This window comes from Dendrobates tinctorius, unplaced genomic scaffold (assembly GCF_039654945.1).
Source record: "Dendrobates tinctorius isolate UK_male_01 unplaced genomic scaffold, ASM3965494v1 ptg000143l, whole genome shotgun sequence".
Classification (NCBI taxonomy): domain Eukaryota; kingdom Metazoa; phylum Chordata; class Amphibia; order Anura; family Dendrobatidae; genus Dendrobates; species Dendrobates tinctorius.
In genome coordinates, this window is record NW_027361810.1 from 41934597 (window position 1) to 41954565 (window position 19969).

General features: G+C 46.2%; 1 protein-coding gene across 2 annotated transcripts in view; it reads left to right on the forward strand.

Annotated features, from left to right (window-relative positions):
- UBR3 (ubiquitin protein ligase E3 component n-recognin 3) overlaps window positions 1–19969 on the forward strand; it is a 175226-nt gene that overhangs the window by 45082 nt on the left and 110175 nt on the right. For both annotated transcript variants that reach the window (XM_073545830.1, XM_073545831.1), the window contains exons 9-11: window positions 73–252; window positions 7951–8084; window positions 18264–18350. In XM_073545830.1, coding sequence (XP_073401931.1) covers window positions 73–252; window positions 7951–8084; window positions 18264–18350 — 401 coding nt within the window. The remainder of the gene's footprint in view (window positions 1–72; window positions 253–7950; window positions 8085–18263; window positions 18351–19969) is intronic.

Below are 19969 nucleotides of genomic sequence, written 5' to 3' on the forward strand. Positions count from 1 at the left end.
CTTTCTAGTCTGATTCTTGTCGTTTTTTTTTTTTTGCCCATTTATTTCCACTTGTGATTTGTGTCTTTTCAGATGAAGAGAACAGTTTACACGTAGTTGTAAACTGCGGGGAGGCGTTACTGAAGAATAACACGTACTGGCCGCTAGTTAGCGATTTTATCAATATTCTCTCCCACCAAAGTGTAGCCAAGAAATTCTTAGAGGATCATGGGTTATTAGTTACGTGGATGAATTTTGTATCGTTTTTTCAAGGTAGGTAAACTTCATATGAGTCTATGCTGCCCATTTGATCCTACTGCTCGCAATCCATTTGTTTTTTTTGTTGTTTTTTTAATCTCTGGTCAATCTTCCCATGTCCCCCGATTAGACCAGCTATTTATTATTGAGATAAAACTTTAAAGCAGTTCTGTCACCAGATTTCATATTATTAAATAGATCAAGCAGACCTGGTGAGGCCGGTGTACTTACTTTAAAAATGGATGTCAGAATGGAGGTTGTCTTTTTTTTTTTTTTTTTTCGTATTAATATATTCTGCCGAAGTCTGAGAGAGTTGGACTCCTATAATTCTCATTTTGCTATATCCACTCAACCCTCCATCCTTTTAGTCCTTTTAGTCACCCCTACTTCCCACTGCCGCCTTTGCTCAGATCTGCGCTCTTTTCCTCCTACTTCCAAAGTAGCATAGGAAGTACAGCGTTGAGTCTGAACCATGTCTTTCCTGCCTTCCTTATTCCAAAGCACAAGAAAAGCAGGGGAGTCATTGTGTAGACTTACCGCTGCACTCCCCATGTAACTATGGATAGCCATCTTTCAAGCAGGACGAAAATAACGCAGATCTAAGCGGAGGAGGCAGCGGGAGGTAAATGGAGGTCCAGGTACCTGAGAAATGTGTAGTCATATCAGTCCCAGGATGGAGGCTTACGTTGACTGCAAGAAAACTTATAAAAAAGGATTATACAACCTTTCTGAGATGGATTTTCAAAGTAAGTACGCCGGCCTCATCAGGTTAAGTAATCCATTTAATCTAAGCAGCTTATAATGTGAAATCTGGTTCTCGAGGATTACAAAAATTGATGTACTATTCTCAGGATCAGATTGGTGGTGGTCCAACTCTTGCTAATCAAAGATTGGTTACAAGGCACAGTTCTGTAGTTTTGGTAGTCGCTGTGCCGAATAACATAGATCACTCCAATCCTAAACTACAGAGTTGTGCACGAAAATTTTAAGATGTCTCCCTAGAGCACTATGGCCTCTTCAGTTAGCTGATGGTCAGTGGTGCCGAAAGTTGGAGGCACGCACGGAGATGCTCCTCTTAATGCATCAGGAGCGTCTGACAGTAAGAGTTTCGGCATAGGGAATGTCATAGCTTGTCATGAATTTGACGCGAGCTGTGCTGTCACATCCTCGTCCCTCCATAGCTCTGGCAGAAAATGTTGTGAAAACGTCAGAAATTGCAATTTCTTTTCTCCTACGTCTCATTGGGGACACAGACACAGTGGGTGTTATGCTGCTGGCCACTAGGGGGACACTAAGTAAACCAGAAAAAAAGTTAGCTCCTCCCCTGCAATATACACCCTCTCGCTGGATGAGATTTCTAGTTCATGCTTAGTGTCTGTAGGAGGCACTTGGGTCTGGCTTCAGACACCACCGTTTTTATTTTATTTTTGAATTTTCTGTAAATTTTTATTTTTTAATTAACGGAGTGAAGGGGGCGATGGTTCCTTTCTACGGCCCGCTCTCCCCCGAACCAACAACAGGCAAGAACGCGGAGTAACCCTTCACGTACACTTTCCTGCGATGTTAGGGGCTGATTCCTCTGGCAATAATGGCGATGATCCTTACGACCGGGGGAAAAGTTCCAGTAATCCACGGATACGAAGGCAGGCGCACGGAATGGAGAAGACTGGACAGTTCTTCCGAAGGCCCTGAATCATACTATAGGGAGGACCGATTGAGCATGCCCCTTTAAGAACTCCTTCAGCTCTGCTACATCAGCCCAGGAGGATGAGAGCCTGCATGGATGGCCTGGACAGCTCTGAGCACTGGAGTTGAGGTATGGGGTCGGGTCCTGGCCCCCGGGAGAAGCGCTGACTTAGCGTCAGCGGCGGTGCACCAGCCCCCCATCGTGCCCCCCCCCCCCCTTGGCGCTACCGTGGGTAGCCCGAAAAATTTAGGCCCCGGCCTGCTAGGCCGCAATTTCAATAGCGCCGCCCTGCCCTGGCGCCTACCGCGGGTAGGCCCAAAAATTTAGCCCCCGGCTTTTCCAGCCTACTAGGCTGCAATTTGAATAGCGCCGCCCGCGCTATTATCGCAGTCCCCTCCTCTTGGCGCCTCTCATCCCTTACGAGACTCTCAATTCTAATCTCGGGTGCCATGCCTTTTTACCTCAGCCTGCTCTGGACACGAGCTGTGAGGCGAGCATTCTGCAGGATACCGGGTGACACCGCAGGGCCACCGCTATTCCTCCCGGGGGACACAGCACAGGACCTGGTAAGCTGCATCTGCCCTCAGATAAAGCTTAACCCTTTTGCGTCACATTCCCTACAGCTGCAGACAGACTCTGCCGTTAACCCTTTCAGGAGCGCTATGTCTCAATCTAAGGAGGCTAAACGGGCTGCTAAAAAGCACACTGTGTTTTTTACCATGTGTACCACTTGCAAGTTTGCCTTGCCCAGTGCCCAGACTAATCCGTAATGCACGGACTGCAACTCGGACTGCGTCCCGGCCTGCGCTCCAACGCCCCTTGCCGCCGCTGCTGACGGGCTTCCTGCGTTTAGTACCCCTGAGTGGGCTGCGTCCCTGTCACGGTCTGTGGAGTCTCTGACCTAGGCTATATTCTCCCTCCGGGAGAACTCTTCAAGTCAGAAAGCTTCCTTACCTCCTGAGGGGGGGCTCTGGCGGCAGCCGGGAACCGTCCACCAGAAGGGGCCGTACTCGCTCAAGGGATTGTCATGTCTCTAGAAAGCGGACCCATGACGCGTCCCCTAGTCCCGTTCACTCTTCAGCATCGGCGACTCCTGTCTCTCGCTCTCCCTCTCCTGAGGTTCACAGCGAGCACGACTCTGAATTCGAATCTGACATGTCAATTCCTCAGAATCCCCCAACTGTTCAAGAGTCCCTTGATTCTCTTACAGAATCAGTCAACAGGATTCTGAAGTTGGATGAGGAAAACGTTCCCGCTCCAGCACACCCTATTTCATTTAAGAAAACCAAGTGTGTGCGCAGGTTATTTACCAGCCATCCGGAGTTTAAGGAAATTGTCCAGAAACATAGGGATCGTTCACATAAGCGGTTTACAGGGCAAAAGTCTACTCAGGCTAAATACTCTTTTGATCCAGACCTAATGAAGGATTGGTTACAATCCCCTCCAGTGGACCCTCCCTGTATCGCGTCTTGCTTCTAAGACGCTCCTATCTGTTTCTGAGGGTTCCTCAGTCAGAAACCCCTCCGATCGTGAAATTGACTACCTTGCCCGTTCGGTTTTTGAAACTTCAGGAGCTGCGCTTTTTCCATCTTTCGCGGCTATTAGCGTCACTAAGGCAATGGCCTCTTGGGCAGAGGTCTTGATTAATTCCTTCCAGGGCACCAATCTTTCTCCGGAGGCAACCACTGTTGCCAGGCAGATAATTCACGTGGCGGACTTTGTAGTAGACGCTTCTTTTGATGCCACCAATTGCGCTGCTCAAACTGCCGCTAATGCGATCTCCATTAGAAGAGCCCTATGGCTCCACGACTGGCGGGCGGATGCCACGTCTAAAAGATCGTTGACCCCTTTCAAACGGGTCGTCTTTTTGGAGAAAAGTAAATTCCTTCCTCAACAAAAGGCTGTTCGGCCATTTCGCAACCAACAGCCAACGTGTTTTCGATCTTTTCGCAACAATTCCGGTTGGTCCTCCTCTACCTTCTCTTCCGGATCAAGTCTGTCCCCACGCGGAGACAGAGGCTCCCAGGTCTCATACAGACCTAACTGCTCTTGGAAACCCAGGCCTAGGGCTTCTGGATCTAGGGGAGCCAGATCTCATAGATCTGCCCAATGACTTACTGCGGTATCCAGCGGACACCGACAAAGTAGGCGGTCGCCTACTTTCCTTCAGCCTCACCTGGCTCGCGGTCATCCACGACGAGTGGGTCATGGAGCTGGTGTTCTCTGGATACAAGATAGTTTTCCTCTCCCCCTCCAACTCGCCTTTTCCTATCCTCTCCCCCCAAGGGAAAAACAAGAGCCTTCCTTCGGGCTGTTCAGGCTCTACTAAGGGACGGAGTCATCATTCCGGTCCCTCATCACGAAAAGTTCATGGGATTTTATTCCAACCTTTTTGTGGTCCCAAGAAAGGACGGGATCTCAAACTGTTAAATCAGTTTGTCAAGGTACGGTGATTCTGAATGGAATCTCTCCGATCAGTTGTCGCTTCCATGGAAAAACGAGAGTTCCTAGCATCTATCGACATCAAGGACGCTTACCTTCACATTCCAATCTGCACGTCTCACCAGCAGTTCCTCCGTTTTGCAATTCACGAGGAACACTTCCAGTTCGTTGCCTTGCCCTTCGGACTCGCCACTGCCCCCAGGGTCCTTTACCAAGGTCATGGCGGCTGTCATGGCCATTCTCCACTCTCGGGGAGTAGTGGTGTTTCCGTATCTGGACAACCTGCTCATCAAGGGTCTGTCCCTTCCAGGCTGTGAGGAATCCGTGGATATAACAATAAATACACTTTTTCGCCTGGGGTGAAAGATAAACTTCGAAAAGTCTTTCCCAAAACCGGCTCAGCGGATTTCCTTTTTAGGAATGATCTGGACACTTCCCACGGGTTGGTCATTCTCCCTCCAGAAAAGACCCAAGCCTTACAACAGGCAACGCGGACTCTTTCCCAACCGGTTTCTCACTCCATTCGTTTCAGCATGAGAGTTCTCGGAAAGGTGGTGGCTGCGATGGAAGCAGTTCCATTTGCACAGTTCCATCTACATCCCTTACAACATGCGTTGCTATTAGCTTGAGACAAGAACCCGCTCTCCCTGGACCGTTGGATCCTTCTGTCCCGGCGGGTCAGGCAAGCCCTCAGGTGGTGGACACTGAGGTCCTCCCTGAATCAAGGGAGGTTTTTTCTCCCAGAAAGATGGTTTATATTAAACGACGCAAGCCTTCTCGGCTGGGGTGTGGTCTTTCGTCACCACATGGCACAGGGTCGTTGGTCAACCCGAGAGTCACATCTCCCCATCGACATTTTGGAGATACAAGCAGTCAGATTAGCTCTACGGAGTTTCCACCATCTCCTCGCAGGTCTCCCCATCAGGATCCAATCTGACACCACGGCTGTAGCATATATCAGCTGCCAGGGAGGTACCCAGAGCAGGATGGCCATGCACTAAGTGAGTCACATCCTTCATTGGGCCGAGACCAACCATTCGCCCATCTCAGCAATCCACATCCCGGGCGTAGAAAATTGGGCGGCAGATTTTCTCAGTCGCCAAGGCATTGCCTTGGGAGAGTGGTCTCTTCATCCGGATGTCTTTCAGCAGATTTGCCGACGTTGGGGGACTCCGGATGTGGATCTCATGGATTCAAGACTAAACAACAAGGTGCCTCGGTTCATTGCCCGATCGCGCGATCCATGCGCCATCGGAGCGGACGCCCTAGTTCTGCCATGGCACCGTTTCAGGCTCCCGTACATCTTTCCCCCCTCTTCCCTTTCTTCTGAGGGTCATCAAGAAGATCAGAGCGGAGGGTGTACCAGGGATCCTAATCACGCCAGATTGGCCGCGCCGAGCATGGTATGCAGAACTAATACAACTAGTCGCCGACGTCCCCTGGTGACTTCCAGATCGCACGGATCTACTCACAGGGCCCGATTTACCACCAGAACTCCGGGTCCCTGTCTTTGACGGCGTGGCCGTTGAATCCTGGATTTTAGCACAGGCTGGGTTCTCTCACGACGTAATTTCCACCATGATTAGTGCTAGGAAGCCTGTATCCAGGCGCATCAGTCACCACAACTAGAAAACCTTTTCATGTGCAAGGATCATGGTCGATCCCCTCTGGTGTTATCCCTCCGGCCATATTGGAGTTCCTTCAATCCGGATTAAAATCAGGCCTCACGCTTAGCTTGCTCAAGGGCCAAATTTCAGCCTTGTCAGTGCTTTTCCAATGCAAAGTTGCCACCAAACCTGAGGTCAAGATGTTCATTCAAGGAGTTTCCCATGTGGCGCCTACTTATAGAAGGCCATTGGAATCATGGGACCTTAACCTGGTTCTCGGGGCCTTACAGGAGGCTCTTTTCGAACCGCTGCAGTATGTGTCATTGACCGATCTCCCTTGGAAAGTGATCTTTCTAGTCTAGTGGCAATTACGTCAATCGGACGAGTTTCGGAATGGGCAGCCCTGTCCTGCCGTTCTCCCTTCCTGAATTTTCATCAGGACAAGTTACTTCTCAGTACGTCTCCGTCCTTCCTGCCCAAGGTCGTCTCCTCTTTTCATCTCAACGAGGAAATTGTTTTGCCTTCCTTTTGTTCGGCGCCAGTCCATCGCATTGAGAAGGCCCTCCACACCCTGGATGTAGTTAGGGCGCTGAGACGGTACATCTCGAGGATGGCTCCATTCCGCAAGTCAGATGCCCTGTTCATACTTCCAGAGGGGCATAGGAAGGGTCTAGCCCCTTCAAAAGCAACGCTAGCCAGGTGGATTCGCTTGGCAATTCAGGAATCCTACCGTGTTAGGAACGCGCCTGTCCCACCGGGGATTAAGGCGCACTCTACCCGCTCAGTGGGCGCCTCTTGGGCCATTTGGCACCAGGCCTCGGCAGAACAGGTCTGCAAGGCTGCTACTTGGTCCAGTCTGCATACTTTTACCAAACATTACCAAATTAATTCTCAGGCCTCTGAGGATGCAGCTCTTGGCAGACGCATCCTGCAATCGGCAGTACCTCAGCATTGACTCAGTGGTACATGGGGTATTAGCAGATGTATGCTCCCCACCCAGGGACTGCTTTAGGACGCCCCACGGTCTCTGTGTCCCCAATGAGGCGTAGGAAAAATAGGGATTTTTGTGTACTCACCGTAAAATCCTTTTCTCTGAGCCATTCATTGGGGGACACAGCACCCATCCTGTTTAGCCTACTGGCTCATTGTAGCATTCTTAGGTTGTGACATAGTTATCGTTGACTGTTTAAGCTCCTACTGCTTTTTTCACTGAACTAGAGAAATCTCATCCAGCGAGAGGGTGTATACTGCAGGGGAAGAGTGAACTTTTTTCTGGTTTACTTAGTGTCCTCCTAGTGGCAAGCAGCATAACACCCATGGTCTCTGTGTCCCCCAATGAATGGCTCGGAGAAAAGGATTTTACGGTGAGTACACAAAAATCCCTATTTTTGCGCATCTCCAAGTTGTGCAAAAATATTATAATTTTCAAAGCAATTTGCACCGTATTTCTGGTGATCGGAGCATGTGTACGCTACACTTCGTGTGACTATTTGGCTTATGGACCAGACTGCTATATGACAGTTGCACGGTGTTTTCTCCTTTTATGGCTGCACACTGTAGATATAAAAAAAAAAATGCATATAGTGATGTAACCGCGCCATCATACACCATATATGGGGCAGAAATTGCGCTTTTACATTTGCCACTTATGTTGGGAGATTTTGTTTTTGGGCTGAATGTAAAATACCAATCATGTACAGAAGCTTTCGTTCTATAAATCATTTAAAATACAAGATAAAAATAAAATGAGCAAACACACTGCACTAAATAAACCACAATAGTGCATGAAAATATAGGACATGGGTAACATAATTTTGATTAAAATTGTGTGTCCAGTTGTGTGTCCAGTGTGAACGTTCGCCTACACGCTGCATGCTCACCAGCTTATATTCCAGTTCATCACTTTAGGTTTTTGTAAATCATTTGCTGATTATATTTTTGAGGATTCAGCAGGTTGTCTTTTTTTTTTTCCCCCAGGTATGAATTTAAATAAGCGGGAACTCAATGAACACGTAGAGTTCGAGTCCCAGACTTATTATGCTGCATTTGCTGCTGAACTTGAAGCCTGTGCCCAGCCAATGTGGGGTCTTCTGTCACACTGCAAAGTGCGGGTGAGTGTTAACTCTGTGCTGTCTGTACACCATTATATGCAGTCTGTAGGTTCAGCTGGTTTTTAAAGTCGCATGCCAGCTATTCTTTTTTCCCATATAATGCTAACTCATAATATTCGGCAATATTCTAGCTGTGTAATTTTGTATCCTTCCAGCTTAGTTATAGTCTTGCATTCAGAACCTTTTGTTATGGACCCCTGCCTCAGTCCGACCACCAATCCAGTACATGCTCTCCTGTATAAACAGGATGTCAGTCTCTGACTTCCTGTGAACTACAGATTGTCATAATCATCCTTTCAGGTCCTTCCTGGCCACTCTCAGACATTTCTCTTCTCTACCTAATTGTCCTCTTTGTTCCTCTTTGTATAAGAGCAGTGATAAAAATCCCACCATCTAACGCGGTCTATAATATCTGTGAGTGCTATCTACGAGAAACAACTCTGGCCTGGAGAAACCTATCACACGCAGGAGGCAGGAGAGGTAAAATGATGCTGCATCACGTAGGATACACGAAAGCTCTGCAACGTGAGTCTAGGGACAGCAGATCTTTGTCACTGACCTATCATTTGCTGCCCTTAAATATGTCGCAGAGCAAGTGCAATTTGACCTCCTCTGCAAAGTCAGAGGTGGTAATAAATTCTACTGTTTCCATTAGGGAAACCATATTAGAAGAGTAGAAGGAATCCATATTGCAGTCAACGTACAAATGGCACTTCAACTAGCCTATGTTGGGACACCACATATCGCCCTGCACAATGTCTCACTTGATTTAAGGACGCTGCAGAATCTCGTCTTTTTATCCTAAAACAGACACGTGGACATGCACAAGAGCCTCTATATTTACTCCTTTCCTGTCACCTGCTGTACATGTATGATGCACGTGTTTGGAGTGGGCTCAGGAGCTGAGCCAGTGCTCCATACCAGGCAGATTCCAGCTGTTACACAGCTGTCCTCTGTCTATAAAAGCAAGGATCCTGAGCCAAGGTTTCCAGCCATCCAGAAATTCCAGCAGTGTCTGGAAAATAGGGCATGCTTTTTTTTTTTTCCCCCTTTCCATGAAAATTGTTTTTTTGTTGCGTCCATAATTTTTTGGAAACTTGAGAAGCTTAAGATTTTTTTAGGATTGTAGTTATCATTTTACAATGAATGAAGCTGATTTCGTCTTTTCGGAAGTATAGGCTTTAGACAGGCTCAGACTGGCCCACAGGAGAACAGGAGAATTCTCTGGTGGGCCCCTATGCAAGAGTAAACCACTTACCTCCCAACATGAGCAGTAGTTGGCCAATGCATTAATTCACTATGTACAGACAAAAGAGGGATTTTTGGTACTCACCATAAAATCTTTCTTGGAGCCTTCATTGGGGGACACAGGTAACCATGGGTGTATGCTGCTGACTCTAGGAGGCTGACACTAGGCAAAAAAAGGAAAATTCTCCTCCCCAGTAGTATACACCCATTGACAGGAACAAAGTACCTCAGTTAGTGTTAAAGCTGTAGGAGAATCAACCAAAAGCTCAACATATTTTACCAACCCAACAACAAAGGCATATAGGCCCAAAAAAGGTACCATTTGGGAAGAGAGCTGTGTCCCCCAATGAAGTCTCCTAGAAAGAGATTTTACGGTATCAAAAATCACTTTATCGCTTCATTGGGGGACATAGGTAACCATGGGACGTCCCAAAGGGTGAGAACAGAAAAAAGCCAAAGAAAAACAAAATTAGGTCGGCTGGTGCGTAACCACCGTCCGCAGCACCTTCCTTACCTGCCTGCATCAAACGAGGCATGGGTATGAACCCTGTAAACCTTGCGAAGGTGTGAAAAGATGACCAGGTCCTGGCCTTACAAATCTGCAAAGCCAAGGCATGGTGACGAACTGCCCAGGTTGCCCCCACTGCCAGAGTGGAATGAGCCCTCACCCCTGAACACATTATGCCTCCAAACGAATCTAACGGGCAATAGTGGACTTAGAAGCTAGGAACCCCTTACAATGACCTTCAGAGATGAAAAATGGGGCATCAAAGTGGCGAAAGGAAGCAGTCTTTGAAAGGTAGACTCAGATAGCTCTTACCAGATCCAACTTGTGAAGGGACTTCTCCATGGGATGGACCGAAGAGGGACATAGTGAAGGAAGGACAATATTTTCATTATGTGAAATGAAGAGACCATCTTAGGTAGGAAGGAAGGAACGAGCATGAGAACTACCTTGTCCTGATGTAGAATCAGGAACGGAGAACGGCAGGATAATGCTGCTAACACAGAAACTCTCCTGATGGATGTAATGGCAACTAAAAACGCAACTTTACATGACAGGAGATAAAAGGAACGTCCTGAATAGGCTCAAAAGGAGCGCGCTGGAGTGCACCAAGGACAAGATTAAGATCCTATGGATCTCTCAGAGGACGATAAGGAGGTGCCAGGTGGGCGACTCTTGAAGAAAAGTCTTTACCTGGGCAAGAGAAGCCAGATTTCATTGGCAAATAACTGAACTCTGCAAAGGAATATGTGGATTTCGTCCGCGCTGCCCTAATGATGAAATTCCAGAAGGTTAATAAGTTTTGACAGTGGTTTATTCTACGCGTTTCAAGGTTTTTTGCAACCTCTTCTTCAGGAAATACCACATTTCCTGAAGAAGAGGTTGCAAAAAAACCTTGAAATACGTAGAATAAACCACTGTCAAACTTTATTAGCCTTCCGGAATTTCATCATTTGGGCAGCGCGGACAAAATCCACGTATTCCTTTGCAGAGTTCTGCAGCAGCCCTTATCTATACATGCTTTGAATACCTGCTACCAGGTGAGCAGTTTTCTGTCAAAGCGCTTACTTCATTTGTGGGATAAGACCCTATATTGCGCTTGTGTCTCCCTCTTTCCTCACAATACTAATTGGCAAATAATTGACAGAGCGGCAACTTTCCCCTAATGGGTACTGAGTGATAGACCCAAGTCGAGACCCGCTTGTAGAAAACCCAGTATGGAAGGAAGGGAAAAATACACAGGGACCAAATTGTTGTTCTGACTCCACTGGAAGAAGGCCTTCCAGTATCTGTGGTAGATACATGATGATGCTGGTTTTCTCGCCCTAATAATGGTCTGAATGACCTGATGGGGGGGGGGGGAACCAACCTCCCTCAGGACTGCGGCCTCAAAGGCCATGCCGTTAAACTCGGAGACTGTGTACTCTGATGAAAGAGGGGGGCCTTGTAAGAGAAGATCTGGACTGTCTGGAAGCTTCCAGGGAGCGTTCTTGAACATGTTCACCAGCTCCACATACCAGGTCCGTCTTGGCCAGTCTGGAGCTATCAGGATTACGGGAATTCCTTCCGCCTTTATCTTTTTCATGACTCTCGTAATCAAGGGGATAGGTGGAAAAAGATAAGGCAGTTGGATTTGTGACCACGGGATTACTAGAACATCGCAGCCAATGGCTAGCCGATCCCGGGACCTGGCTATGTACTGAGGAACCTTGTGGTTCATCCGAGACGCCATCAGGTCGACGTCCAGTGTGCCCCATTTCTTGCATATCTGGTTGAAAACGGCGGGGCTAAGAGACCACTTGCCCGACCCTGACGGTTCAGAAAATCGGCTGCCCAGTTTTCCACCCCAAGACTATGCACATCTGATATGGCAGGAACGTGACATTACGCCCATCGCAGAATCCTTGTTACCTCTACCATAACCTGTCTCACCTTGATGGTTTATGTAAGCCGACTGTATGCGGACCGGCTGGCCTGCGAGGAGCGTCTGCCAGCGACGAAGGGCAAAGAAAATTGCCCTGATATCTAGGAGATTGATGGGGAGAGCGGCTTTTTGGGCGTTACTGCGACCCTGCACGGTGTGATGAAGAAAGAAAGATCCCCAACCGAGGAAACTGGCGTTGGTGGTGATCTGCAACCGGAAAGGAAGGAAGGAAGGACTGACTTCCCTCGTAGGACTGATGCGGATAGCGTCCACCAGGTCAGGGACTGCCTCACCTTGAGGGGCAGAAGCACAGGCTGGTCCAGGGAGTCGGTCCTCTTGTCCCAAGCCGACGAGGGCCAGCTGAAGAGGACGGGTATGGAACTGGGCAAAAGGCACGGCTTCCATGGGGGCAGTCATCTTCCCCAGAAATCTCATGCAAGACCGCACAGGGAGAGGAGCTGGTCTCTTTAGAGTGCGGATCCCCGGTAGAGAGATAAAAACTTCTCCTTTGGAAGGAAGACACGGACTTGGGCTGTGTCGAATCTCATACCCAGAAACACCAGGAGCTGAGCTGGGGTCAGGGAGGACTTCTTTCTGTTGACAATCCAGCCGAGAGAGATCAGTGTGTCCAGAGTGATGTGAAGACTCTGGTCGCAGTCTCTGCGGGATGGCTCCTTGATCAGAAGATCTTCCAAGTAAGGAATTATGAGAATCCCCTTGGAGCGAAGAATGGCCATGACCGCCGTCATGACCTGGCTACATCGATGGTGCCGTCAGCAACGATTTGGATTTATGGATCACAGAGTGAATTACCTTTACGATGGACTACTTGCCAGAGATGGGGTGCACCTTACGAAGACTGGAAAACATGTATTTGGAAGTCGCCTCGCTACACCTTGTAAGGAGGGCTTTAAACTAGAACAACATGGGAAGGGAAGCAAAAGACCAGAAAAAGCAAAAGACCAGAAAAAGCCAAACACCTGACAAATGCTATTGAGAACTCTGCTATTAGAAGTGGAAAGGAAGAACAAAGACAAAAGAATCTAATTAATACAAATATTGGAGAAAGAGAAACCAATCACAAACTAAAATGTTTCTATACTAATGCACAAAGCATGGGCAACAAACAAGGAGAATTGGAACTACTAACACAGGAAAATAAATATGATGTCATTGGAATCACTGAAACTTGGTGGGACAATACACATGATTGGAATACAAGACTAGAAGGATACAACTTATTTGCAAGAAACAGACTTGATAAACGAGGAGGAGGTGTCGCATTGTATGTTAGAAACGCGTATATCTGCACAGAGATTGAAGCTCAGAGACCGGGAGTTCTGTGGAAACTGTTTGGGTAAGAATACAAGGACAGAACAATGGAAAGGACACCATTGTAGGCATTTACTACAGGCTGCCTGTGCAAGTTGAAGATATGGATGAACTCTTTATGCATCAAATGGCCAAGTTCTTCAAAAAATATGACATAGTTGTCATGGGAGATTTCAACTATCCAGACATTTGTTGGGAATCTCTCTCAGGCAAAACTAACAGGTCAAGGAAATTCTTATCCTCTCTTGCTGATAACTTTATCTTCCAAAAGGTAGGGGAGAAAACAAGGGGAACTGCTACCTTGGATCTAATCCTTATAAACAGGGAGGAAATGGTTGAGGAGGTAAAAGTGGCTGGGACCCTAGGAGGTAGCGACCATGCTATTTTAGAAATTTGGATAACTAGAGGAGGAAGACCTGTGAAGACTCAGATGTCAAGGTTAGATTTCAGAAAGGCAGATTTTAAGGGATTCAGAAAGAGAATTGGAGGGATCCAATGGCTGGATATCCTTAAAGACAAAAATGTCCAAGAAGGATGGGAAATCTTTGAAAAATGAAATTCTCAAAGCACAATTGTTAACAATTCCCAAAAGAGGGAAGAATAGGAAGCATTTAAGGAAGCCAGGATGGATGAACACAGAACTTAAGCACATGCTAAAAAGGAAGAAAAAAATGTTTATAAAATGGAAAGAGGGAGGCATATCTAAAGAAGAATATAATGCTGTCTGCAGAACCTGCAGGGCACAAATCAGATTATCTAAAGCTGACAATGAATTGAGGCTTGCAAGAGATGTCAAAAGCAATAATAAAGGATTTTGGGGATATGTCAAAAGTAAAAGAAAAGTCAAAGATGCTATAGGATTTTTACAGGATGAAAATGATGAAATGGTAAGACAGGATGTTGAGAAGGCCGAACTTTTAAATTCCTATTTTGCATCTGTTTTCTCTCAGAAAGGAAATGTAACATCAACTGTTCTTCACTGTCCTATTAAGGGAATTGAAGAATCCAGGATATCTATAAACAGAAATATAGTGTGGAAACACTTAGGTAACCTAAATGAATTCAAGTCTCCAGGTACAGATGAATTACACCCCAGAGTACTGAAGGAGATAGCAGAAGAAATTTTTGAACCCCTCTCCATAATCTTTGAAAATTCTTGGAGAACAGGAGGAGTCCCAGAAGACTGGAGAAGAGCAAATGTTCCTATCTTCAAAAAGGGGAAGAAGGTGGACCCAGGCAACTATAGGCCGGTGAGTCTGACTTCTATACCAGGAAAGATCTTTGAACAAATTATTAAACAACATGTATGTCAGTACCTGGATAAGAATGAAGTGATTAAACAGAGTCAGCATGGGTTTGTAACTAATAAGTCATGTCAGACTAACTTAATTTCCTTCTATGACGGAACCACTGATTGGGTGGATCAAGGAAATGCTGTAGATATAGTATATCTTGACTTCAGCAAAGCATTTGACAAAGTATCTCATACAATCCTTATTGAAAAAATGACTTAAGTATGGAATGGACAAGGGAACTGTTAGGTGGATTCATAACTGGCTTAGTGATCGGACCCAAAGAGTGGTCGTAAATGGCTGCACATCCAGTTGGAAGAATGTCTCAAGTGGGGTACCACAGGGCTCTGTCCTCGGCCCTGTATTGTTCAACATCTTTATCAACGATTTAGATGAAGGAATTGAGGGTAAACTGATTAAATTTGCTGATGACACAAAGCTAGGAGGGATAGCTAATACTAGAGAAGAGAGAGAGGATTCAAAAAGATATAAATAAACTGGAGAAGTGGGCAGCAACTAACAGAATGGTTTTTAACAGGGGAAAAAGAAAAAAAGTACAACATCTGGGCAATAAAAATGAAAAAAGCATATACAGAATGGGAGGAATAGGGCTAAGCAACAGCACATGTGAAAAAGACTTGGGTATACTAATAGATCACAGACTGAATATGAGTCAACAGTGTGATGCAGCAGCAAAAAAGGCAAATGCAATTCTAGGATGTATTAACAGAAGCATACAGTCTAGATCACGTGAAGTCATTATTTCCCTCTACTCCTCTTTGGTCAGACCTCATCTGGAATATTGTGTCCAGTTTTGGGCACCACATTTTAAAAAAGACATCAACAAACTGGAGCAAGTTCAGAAAAGAGCGACCAGAATGGTGACCGGTCTGCAAACCCTGTCTTATGAGGAAAGGTTGCAGGATTTGGGAATGTTTAGTTTGCAAAAGAGAAGACTGAGAGGAGACTTAATAGCTGTCTACAAATATCTAAAGGGCTGTCACATTGTAGAAGGATCAACTTTATTCTCATTTGCACAAGGAAAGACTAGAAGCAATGGGATGAAACTGAATGGGAGGAGACAAAGATTAGATATTAGAAAAAACTTTTTGACAGAGTGATCAATGAGTGGAACAGGCTGCCACGAGAAGTGGTGAGTTCTCCTTCAATGGAAGTCTTCAAACAGAGGCTGGACAGACATCTGACTGGGATGATTTAGGGAATCCTGCTTTGAGCAGGGGGTTGGACCAGATGGCCCAGGAGCTCCCTTCCAACTCTACGATTCTATGATTCTATGACCTTTGTGAATACTCTGGGGGCAGAGACCAGGCTGAAGAGTAGAGCGGTGAACTGATAATGATCCTCCTGGATTGCAAACTGTATGAATCTCTGATGCTGAATATAAACATGAATGTGAAGATAAGCATCCTGAATGTCTAAAGAACAAAGAGATTCTCCCACTTCCATGGAGGCAATGACCGAACGTAGTGACTCCATCCTGAAATGACGGATCCTAACATGACGGTTCAATCGCCTGAGGTCCAAAATCGGATGGAGCGATTTGTCTTTCTTTGGGACTACGAAAAGATTCGAGTAGAATCCTGATAAACGGGTACAATTACTCTTGTGCGTAGTAGGGAAGAGACGGCCTGAATAACCCCTGGGGCCTGAGACGGATGTCTTGGCAAGTGAGACGGAAAGAAACGTCTTCGACCACCGACAACCACACTACCCGGAAGAGAAGAAGCCGGCCTCCCACCCTGGAGAGATTCCAGGGTGGGGGTGAGCAGTCACGCCAAGGAGAACCTGTTGGGGCAGACATGGTGGAGGGGCTGCAGGACAGGCAGAAAGGGGAGGGCTGGCCTGAACACTTTCTTTTTCAGAGGGCACAGGAGTAGTGAATCACAGTCGGCCTAGAGGGGCAAGAAGAAACCTCTCCAGTGTTGGGCATAAGTTGAGCCTTGGGGATACTGCTGTGGAGGAGCCAAGACAAAAAGAACAGAGCCTACCTGATGCCAGCAACTACCAGCAGAAAGAACTGTGGAAGCTGAGTCCCCCTGTGTGCAGAGCATCCGCAGATCTGCAGAGAGCGCAGGATGTAGCAGTGTCCCCCATGTGCAGAGCTTCCACAGGTCTGCAGAGAGAAGCTGATGCAGTATCGGCTGTTTCACCGCACCGCTGAAGTCTGCCGGCCGGTGAAAGAGAAAGATAGAATCCTATTGGATGACATGCCGGAGGGGCTTGAACAGCCAGGAAGATCTGCCGGCCAGTGCAAACGAAAGTTATTCTCCGATTAGCTGGCACGCCAGGGGAGTGAACAGCCAGGAAGGGGAAGCTCAGTCATAGGAGTGGAAAAAGCGTGCACTGTGGGGGGCGTGGCCAGACAGAAGGGGAGGAGGAAGAAACCTCCTATTGGATAAATAGAGCGCGAGATTTAAACGCACTAGCCAAAGAGTACCGGGATGTGGTTCGGCTCGCAAAGGGAGGGGGGAGTGTCTGCAAACACTGTGCCTGACCATGGGCGAAATGGCCACGGCTGTGACGACTGTTCTCTTCCGCTAACGCCGTCCTGGTCCGTTGCATTGACGGGACAGTGTTCCCTGGGATAACGCCTGCCGCTAAGGAGAGAAAGGAGGGAGACATACCTGCAGTGAGTCCTGTTCTCTCTGCAACGATAAGCATAGCATCAGGAGCCCTTAGGTGGGTGAGGGTCGCTGGAGTCAGGGATCCTTCTTCCCGCACCGTCTCCAGACGGTGCAGAAGAGAGTGTCACTACCTTACAACAAGGGGGAAGGCCACCGCTGGTGACCACCTTCTTCCTCCCTGCCCTCTCTGAGGAGCGGGCTGGGTTGGGGAACAGGCAAAGGACCGGTCAGCTGGAATCACCCTGAACACCCATGAAGATGACAGGGGATTAGGTCCTGCCTTGTAGGCCTGAGAGTGGGCGATGTGGGTCACACCACATTACTCTCTCAGTCGCATAAGTATGGGAAAACAGGGTGAGAAATTACACCCTGTTACCCTAAGAAAAAGTAACCTGAATGACTAAGGGAAAAGGTTAATAAAAACACACAGGGAACCTGAAAAGGAAAATGCGGCTCTGGGATCAGATCCAGGTCCGCCACCTACAGACACTGGGCTTAAACTGAGGTACTTTGTGCCCGTCGGTGGGTGTATACTGCTGAGGAGCTATTTTCCTTTTTTGTCTCGTGCCAGCCTCCTAGCGACAGCAGCATACACCCAGGGTTACCTGTGTCCCCCAATGAAGCGATAAAGAAAGCAGTATCTCCTCATTCAACAAACTACCTGGTTTATTTTTATATAGAAGCAGAAGCAAACTTGTGAAAGACGGTAATATAATATTTGCATGAAGCTAAACAGAGGGCCCCTCAAGTCAAGGTTAATGGTGGACCCTTGTCACCCCAGTTTGACACTAAATGTAGACTTGTATCACCAATAAACATAGTGATTGATTATGGTTTTCCAGTATGTCTGTAAAATATTTTGTCTGTCCATGATTGTTATAAGCCATCCAGAAAAAAATAAAAAATCAAGTTGGCAACCATGACCTCTGCATTTAACCCCTTAAGTGCCGTTGTCAATGCCTGACAGTTGCATTTAAGGCGTGTGGTGCCGTTCTAGGCGTCCATCGATTTCCCCCTTTGAAGTAATCTCAAGGTGCTGATGGGCTGGGGGCCTGCTGACGGCCCACAGGGCAGCCATGTTGGTACTTCTGTGAAGACCACTAGAGGCTGGACCTTTACAGAAGACCGTCATTTTAGCTATATACGGTAATACATGTATGTATATTATATTGTGTGTATGTTACTTGCATATCTTTTATTGCATAGCGAGCTTGACCCTTTTTTTCTTTGTAGGAGACTCAGGAGTACACTAGGAATGTTGTCCGGTATTGCCTTGAAGCACTTCAGGATTGGTTTGATGCTATAAACTTTGTGGATGAGGTAGGTTTGGCATGTAGGATGGTTTTGTATTTACTGCTATCCTGCGTGAGACTTCGTGGTCTCTTAGATTTTCATGTTTTGAGTTTTCTAAGGCCTCATTCAGACGTGTGTGATTTTTCTTGTGTATGGACTTGTATGGGTATTTTTTATTCTCTGACTCGGGTGTACTGTAAAGCAGACATGCCCCATGAATGTTTTGACAGATGCACGATCCACAAAACAAAATTAAATGTATTTGTACATTGCACTTCCTACTTATTGCTCATTTTGTTAAAACCCGTTTGTTAATTTTGCCTACAATTTCTGTATTGACAATTGAAGAAATAATACAATTATCAGTTAGACAATGTCTGTAGGAAAAAAAATTTCATGGGGGGAATGACCTCTGCAATCATCTTATGGCATCAAGAAGTTGCAAAATTTGCCACAATGGGTTATTGGCTCAAAAATTTTTGCTTGCATACTTAAAGAAATGGCTGCTTTCTGAGAAAAAGATGGATGTGGATGCATATATAAGTGATTGCTGCAACTAAAGTAATAAGATATTAAAGCCCCGAACCTTTGCTTTTAAGTGATACCATGACAAAAGGTATAGGTGCAGCACTCGATTGTCAAGGTTGAACATTTTTTTTTTTTCTTCCTGCTCTCATCGGGCAGATTTACTAATCATGTGAAATTTTTAGACCGTCTAAAAATATGCCACAATTTTCTAGACTTGTTCTGTTTGATAAATCTTGTGCATTTTTAGACTCTCTAAAGCGAAAGGTGTCTTGTGCTGAAAGGCTTTCTTGCAGTGTTTTTTTTTCTACAGGCAAAACCTGCTTTTTGCAGTAGAGACAGTGATTACAAAAGCCATTTTTTTCCTTTTTTTTGGTTTACAACTTTGTTTACATCTACATGTTTAATAAAGTTTTTTATTTACCAGAAATGCTGAAAAGTCACATTTTTTTGCAGCACTTTTGCACTTTCTTACTTTTTTTTCTATGAATAAATAAACACTTCAAAAACAACACAACTGACATTCTGCAGATTTAATAAATGCAGTTTTTCTGTTTGGTTAGAAAAAAAAGCATGCACATGAGATTTTTGAAATCTTGTAGCTTTTGGTGTTCTAAAAAGCAATTTTTAATTTGCATTAAAAGTTGAAAACAAAGCTGAAAAAATGCAATGTGTGAACATTAGCCTTTGGGGGATGGTGGTAGGGAAGGAAGTTGTAAGTGACGTCAGGAGGAAAGATATCACTGCTTTTATACGAAGCAGAAATGATAACTGTCTATCATCTCACGCTGTCTATTATATCTGTGAGTGCTGCAAGTAGGTCAATGTAGGTCTATGAGAGGCAGCTCCAGCCTGGAGAAACCCATCATAAGCAGGAGGCAGAGGAGTGTGCAGCCCCTAGTCACTTCAGCATGGGCTGGAGGAACTTGTCTTCATGTTTGCACCCTTCTCGCCAGTCCAAGATATGTCACAGTAAGGAGGTTGAGCAGTTACACATTTTTTCACCTCCTGCACATATTTGTTTGTCAATTTTGTGACATCTGGATTGCAGAAAGTTATGGTTCCAGTTTTGTGAATTTTTAGACTGAAGCAGACAGGTTGTCCCACAAAGGACACTTGTC